Genomic DNA, 7,579 nt, shown 5'->3' with positions numbered 1-7,579 from the left:
GAGAGAGAGAGAGAGAGAGAGAGAGAGACAGACAGACAGACAGGCTGACAGACAGACAGACAGACAAACAGAGTGAGATTGTTAGAGAAAGAGAATGGGAGAGAGAGAAAGAGAGAGAGAGAAAGAGAGAGAGAAAGAAAGAGAGAGAGAGAGAGAGAGAGAGAGAGAGAGAGAGAGAGAGAGATACAAAGAAACACAACCTCAGTGCACAAACTGCGTTGAAAATTTCAAAATTGTTGAAAAAGCGAGACGAAATTTTGGACACGTTCCAGGTTCCATAACGATCCTAATCATAACCTCATTTTTGGTAATCACCCACTGTCCTTTTATCCGTTTGAGCTCAGACGTTTTCTTGGGTGTTCCTTTTATTTTTCTTCTAATCCGCATCCGCAAAGCCAATTAATTTTACAAGTTTTTTTCAGAAATATGAATTATAGTCCATCCTATTTTCAAATTTAGTTCACGTGATTAGAAATAAACTAAATCAATATTGAGATAAATGGTCTTGGGTCACCTACGTGGTTTTCTTCATCTGTTGAGAAAAAAGGATAAAGTAAAACTTTCGAAACTGCTTTACTTCGTGGAATCGAATGCTGCAATCTGAGTGCGGTTGTCCTGTTCAGGTTATGAGCCATGAAATCTAGAAGCTGCTCGCTTCTGCAATCCCCTGTGGTATTTGCGTTATTTTTTTAACGATCCGGTCAATTATTCTCTTTTATGATCAATATTTATTTTTAGCTCAAGAAGAACTGTGTACAATCCTTTGCTTCGGCTTAATGCGCATGAAAATAACACCGGGAAGAATAATTATGATTATGTTTGGGAGTCTTTGGACATCGCACTTGTACGCACTTTTGTAAATTTCTCAGCGTCTGTGGGGTGTAGCTGTTACAGTTAATCGCTTCGTCATCGGATTTAATTTCTGAGTGGAGAGCATTATTACCGAGTACATGTATCCCGGTATTTCAGCTAGGATGTTGAATCCCTTTCAGCCCAGGCAGGAACTGACAATACGGGCCAAAGCCCACGTCTGAAATAATCAGAATTGTGTCTATGGGGGCTTTAAAACATCTTCATTGAAATATTTAAATGGTATATCATAATGGACAAGACTAATCCTGCTAAAAAAGATAAAATGTAGAAAAATACTATACTAAGGCTACTTAAACGACACGACGACAATGTGAAAGAGGTGCTAGAAGGTAAGATGAGGGACAGGATATCCAGGAGGCAAAGAATAACATAGATGGACAGCATAAGAACATGGATTGGCCTGGATATGGCAAAATGTTCAACTTCAGCTCGCAACCGTGAAGGGTGTCAGAGATGACACTTCCAGGTATTCTGGTATCATAATGACGATCTCCAACAGTTAATAAATGTTAAGGTATTACGTTGTGTTACGATTTGTGTTTTTCATAGACGTGCTCAAAGATAGATCACAAACTGTCATGGATGCCGCTGGTCACTCTTTACAACATCTCGCCTGCAAAATCTCCACACTATGAGCTGCACCGGTACCAATGAATGAAGGGCAAATACTAGTTTTCCTACAGTCAAGTCAGTGCGGGACATTCCCCACCCTCCTTGCTCTTTATCTCGCTCAAGAATAGTGAAATGGCAATTCCCATGGGGTGTCTGAAATACTCCAAAGAGCATGGTCTGGAATAGATAAGTCGATGAGTTTACCCCGGTAACCCAGCAAGGGGTGCACGTTGCCATACCAGAAGGGCTAGAACACTAAGATACGGACAAGATGTACTGTACAACAACCGGCACTAGAATCTGGGGGTGTATAGCGGCTATGTTTATCGCGGTCACACGCAGAAGATGCAAGTTCGATTCCAGAGTGAGGAGGTTGTTTTGTTTTTCTTTCTTTTCAAATCGAGAATCTCAGTCTGTCCCTCTAGAGCTCTTTAAAAAAAAATTAAGTTTTCTTAAGAGTTTTGCGGTACTTGCAACACAATAAGGTCATGTAAGTGCCGATTCTAGATCTCTCCCAATTCAGTTAATCCTGGGAGGCAGGGTGGAAGCAGACCCTACCCTGCTTTATATTGCACACTACAGAGTCGTGGTTGGTCGTTCAACACAGGAGAAAATATTGCTGAGTGGTAGGAAGGAAAACATTGATCAGCAAACAACAAAAAACGTTATGTACTGTTCTGACCTGATTGAATGATAATTGACTTATTGTGTTCCCAGTGACGTAGACCGTTCTCATAATTAGCTGGCTGTCAGTCACAGCAATCCCCGTAAGCTGAACAAGAAACAGTTTTAAAAAGAACCCGTTAAAAAAGCAAAACAAAACAACACTCAAAGAAAAGTAACATAAAATCTCACATACCTTGAAAGGTTCCCAAACAGCTGAGTATGAAAAAGATGAGAGCCACGTCCATTCTAAGGTGTCCGTGGTGAGCTATGTCCTGAACGTGCAGTGTGATGAATGGGCAGTAGAAAAGTCTGCTTGCTGAGACAATGTTGACGGTATAGCGGGCTGGTGTCTTACTCTTCGGTCATATTTCTTCTATCTCTCTCTCTATCTCTCTCTCTCTCTCCCTCTCTCTCCGTCTCTCTATCTCTCATTCATCCATCATGGCAGACTGGTTCATCTGCCTATCCTTACCTGAAAGTAATGGGTAAATAAATTGTTTTAATAACAATAATAGTGATAACAATAATAATAGTAATTATAATAAGAATACTACTACTACTACTACTACTACTACTACTACTACTACTACTACTACTACTACTACTACTACTACTACTACTACTACTACTACTACTACTACTACTACTACTACTACTACTACTACTACTACTACTACTACAAAAAAATATATTATAATAATAATACCGATAATAAAGATAGCCCTGATAATGATAATAATAATAATAATAATAATAATAATAATAATAATATAATAATAATAATAATAATAATAATAATATAATATCGATTATAATGATAGCACTGAAAATAATAATAAAAATAATTCATCGTCATCATCATCATCATCATCATCATCATCATCATCATCATCATCATCATCATCATCATCATCATCATCATCATCATCAAACAGAACTGGTTACAACAAAAGACACCATGAAATCACATCACCCTGTTTATAACCAGTACATATTACGTAGAACAGTGTTGATAACACCTAGGCGTTATACAAACACCTGAGTTTCTAGACATTATGAGACTAAATTCGTATACGTTGTGAATAGGTGTGTGAAAAATATACTTGATTTGAATTGATTGAAACTCCATGTTCTAGCTGTTATTCCTCTACGGCCTACCTGTACCTCCAAATGTCTTCAATATCTTCAAAAATATAATGATATTAGTAAATGTTGTACGCCTCAATGGACGCAACTCAGGTCATTTAGGAGGCTGGCTGCTTCACTCCTTCTGTCAGGACAGCTGTGGCCGAGAGGATACACAGGCTCTTGTGCCCAAGAGGTTAAGGAGTTGGCCTCTTATTCTAAGGTCCCGGGTTCGTATCCGAGTAGCGACCGAACAATTTTCTTCTCTATAAATTGTCTCCTTTTACCTCCTTTCCTGCTCTCTGGCAATGTTCTGTCGTCTGCTTTCGTCTCCTCTTTCTGCTCCCACCCCCTTCTTTTCCCCCTCCTCTGGGCTTCTGACTCTTTCTGCAGCCTTTCTACTGCTACTACATGGCTACTACATCCTTCTTACTGCTGTCTTTCTGCCACACCCCCTTGGTCTTCTGGTAGGAAAGATATACACTTAACCCTCTCAGAGAAGGGCGAAAAAGTTGCGCACGTTAAAGATCACTTGGTGGTCTAAAATCGATAAGAGTAGGCTTCGGCGGCCTCCCGGGCAAAATTCAAAATTTCCTACCAACTGAAAAAGTGTAATGGCTACTATATCCTTCTTACTGCTGTCTTTCTGCCACACCCCCTTGGTCTTCTGGTAGGAAAGATCTACACTTAACCCTCTCAGAGAAGGGCGAAAAAGTTGCGCACGTTAAAGATCACTTGGTGGTCTAAAATCGATAAGAGTAGGCTTCGGCGGCCTCCCGGGCAAAATTCAAAATTTCCTACCAACTGAAAAAGTGTAATGTGTCCCGCGCGCTCATATGACCTTATGCAGTTGTGAGCGCCGTAAAACACTTACCAAAAAAAGAGGATACACACCATGTCACAGCAGGTAGGCAGAGCTGGGCTGCACGCAAACTAGGGATATCATGTTTACTTGTCGCACTGTTGCGAGTCTGCATGTTGGGCAGTTTTCACCCCTTCGTCTGTCTTCACCGCCAAGTTATGTCATACATTGCAGCTGCCGAACGAGTGGGCTTAACTTGAAAAAAGTACAACAAAAAACAATAACAAAAAAACAACAGCAACAAAAACAACAACAACAACAGCAAACAACAACAAAATAACCCCCCCCCCCTTTACACGGGAATCAAACTCCTGTCTTCTGTGAGCGAGGGCGAAAAACCTAACCTTTACAGTCCAGGCGCCAATCATGACTTGTTAGTGATAGAACACATTTGTACGACTTCAACAGTACGTTTATACTGGATTAGATCAATATTCTAAAATACATGTAACATAAGACCCCCAGTGAGTGATCGGATGACAACCGTACTTGCTGTAGTTGAAGAAATAAATCGTCATGTTGAATCCACCATCCTGTTAACGAAAACCATCTTTACATGGGTTAGCTGAGCGGGGGTTTCGGTAAAGGTAAAATTCGACATACTCATTCATAGAAGAAGTTAAAAGCATGTTTCGCTCATCCCCTCAGACGGCCCGATTGTGTCCCCACAGAAGTTGGAGACCACTGACGTGCATTGCACGTCAAACAAGTTCCAAATGATCGACCCAGATTGACTTTTTATCGTTTTTCTGAATACCAGGAGTGGTCGGTTGGTGCAAGATGGTCGATGCACTATTAAAAAGGTATTTAAAAAAATTATATCTACCCTAATGATTCTAATTTCAAATAGCAGTGCTTCAATGGAGATGTCATACAGCAGTAATGTTAACCGTAAATAAACATCATAAGAGATGACTCAAGTAGAGTACGTTGGAAAAGACACGTATCGTTAGTTAAGGGTAAAGTAATAATGTTCATGGTTTTCTATTAAGGATTATGTTCCACCTTCTCCTGGGTCCGAGGAAACTAAACATGGCCTACGCAGTTTTTTCTTGACTTTGAAAATGGTTAAATGGTATAGTTTTAACGACCCTATCAACATTATTAAGTTATTAAGAGGCAGGACCTCCAAGTTTAACGTCCATCTCCGGAAGGAACGAGCCAAGTGGGAAATTCGTGTTAAGTGCCTTTCCCAAGGACACAACGTCGGACTGAGCTGACGCTCGAACTGCCGAACTCGCAATCTCACGATTACTGCTCCGGTAGTCTAACCACAAGGCTACCGACGTCACTTTCAAGACTTTGTCAACGAAGTACTTTTAATAACTATTCCCCAGCGTCTTCGGTGTAGCAATGAAGCCTCTCACCGTCGCACGCTAAAGCCCAACGTTTAATTCCGGTGTGGGAAGAGTTTTTTAGAGAGTATCTCGATCTTTCTGGTGCGATTTTGTATCCCCCTCAACTCAAAACTTGCCTGTCTTGTAATCTAAGTGGTGTCTGTGGGGATTTTAAATACTTGCAATAAAGAAACAAACAGAAAAAGAAACTATCTTAATTAAACAGAAGAACCCATTCTATAGGCGCAGAGCATAATAATAATGTATGCAGTTCCCACCTCACAGGAGGAGCTACCCTTGAGGACCATTGTCTATGTTTGCTGCCCAAGATCAAATCTAAGTACACATATACGTTAGGCATATTAAAATCTCTTGATACCCAATTTTAATTTGGCATAGCTACAGCGGCTGCTATGGAAACAGCCACCATCTTGAAAATAAACAATGAATTTCAAATCCCTAAGGCATTCTTATTTACTAACCAAATTTGACCAACCAAATTTGGAAAGAGTATACCTGAATCAGACCCTATCAGAGTAACAGCAAGAATTTTTCAACAAGTGCTAAGGGGACAAAATGAGAATGTTCCCGAAAAACAAAATACTTTTTTCTAAATTTAGGGTGCAGAATAGCTTGCCAATGGAAAAATGTTATTGTTTTTGCAAATACCTTTATGTTATATCGATGGCAGCCTTGCCACCTATGTTTCCTGAAAGTTTCATGTCAAAAGGAAGAAAACTAAGGAAGGAGTAGGGAAAAAAACGACACAAATATTACAATTTGCGAAAAACGACAATTATTGTAAAAATTCAATATATTAACCCATCCTCAGGTTTTTAAGGGCAATTTACGACGAGATTAAAGACTTTCTTAATTGTATCCGTGCTATTTTAGACTAAAAACTGGTTGATCTTCAAAATTCAGCCAACATAAAATTTGCATAGCCTAACCCAAAATCTGCAAAATCAAAGGCCGCTCCTCCCTAGACAGTGTGAAAAACGTGTTTGCCCATAAACTCCAAACAGCGCGTACAATGAACTCTCCACAAATTTAAGTTAGAACAATGTCATGGAAAAATAACAACAGGGCAAGACATAGGTCATGTGACTTCCTTCCAGGCTGCGCCACGTCCTCCTGGAGTTGATGACATCATAGGAAACTAACTTCCCAATCAAAATAACATCTGGGTGTACGTGGGAAGGGATGCGTCATCAGGCAAAGTTTATCACACTTCTGTGGCTCACTGAGTTCGAAGCTTGAAAAACAAGTTGCGATATTGCAATACTCTTCCAGCTAAAATGTGTTCCCTTTCCCTCTTTGCACAAGATCGATATTATTTTCAAAATCTCTAAACTCTAAAGAATACATTATGTGCTTTTCCCCTGCTATGCACTCTTGCTATTGCAATGGTAAGATCTTGTGAGGAAACAAACAAAAATACTTTCACAAATGATGTCGAGGAGACCTCAATGGGTATCCGTGCCATGTTTCCCGAAGTCGGCCCTCCAAATATTACAGATCCTCAAAATTACCAAACAGTCACAATCAATCCAATCGTAGGCAACACACAAAAGAATGATAAAAGTTAGTATTTCTTTTGACCAAAAAGGCAAGCTCCACAGATACTGGTGGAGGCTTTTTCACCCTTTTTAGTTGGTGGCCTGGTGGTTAGGCTCTCGGACTCGCAACCGTAAGGTCGTGGGTTCCAATCCCGTCAGGGGCCCGACGTTGTGTCCTTTGGAAAGGCACTTAACACGGATTTTCCTCATTTCACCCAGGTGGGAATGGGTACCCGGCTATAGACAGCGAAAGATCTTGTCAGTTTGTTAGTGTTTGAGCGCTTAATCAGCTGCTTGCACTGTATGCTTCCCGGGAAGCTGAGAATGTTTCGGAATCTTCTATGGTCTGCTGGGGTAATAATATAGTGTAAAGCGCATAGAGCCTGCTGTTGAGCGGGGATATCCGCTATACAAATGCTATTTATTATTATTAGTTTGGTAGAAAATACGTATATTTCTCATAGAGGAGCAGACTGTGGATACATCAGAGCTCCAGTACAATGAGAAACATAAAGTCTGGGGTGGGGGGGGGGGGGTTTTTTTTT

The 7,579-nt window shown here is 40.4% G+C and overlaps 1 protein-coding gene across 1 annotated transcript in view; it reads right to left on the bottom strand.

Annotated features, from left to right (window-relative positions):
• The window catches only part of LOC101860705 (neuronal acetylcholine receptor subunit alpha-9-like), a gene marked incomplete in the record, with an annotated part of 27,063 nt that extends 24,561 nt beyond the window's left edge, over window positions 1-2,502 (bottom strand). Inside the window, 1 exon segment of the mRNA NM_001280823.1 lies at window positions 2,345-2,502. Within this exon segment, the coding sequence (NP_001267752.1) occupies window positions 2,345-2,396 (52 nt within the window).
• Between the last annotated feature and the right edge of the window lie 5,077 nt (window positions 2,503-7,579).

This window comes from Aplysia californica, unplaced genomic scaffold, assembly GCF_000002075.1.
Source record: "Aplysia californica isolate F4 #8 unplaced genomic scaffold, AplCal3.0 scaffold00005, whole genome shotgun sequence".
Taxonomy (NCBI): Eukaryota; Metazoa; Mollusca; class Gastropoda; order Aplysiida; family Aplysiidae; genus Aplysia; species Aplysia californica.
Note: the sequence above shows the minus strand (reverse complement) of the source record. Positions and strands in the feature narration are given on the sequence as shown.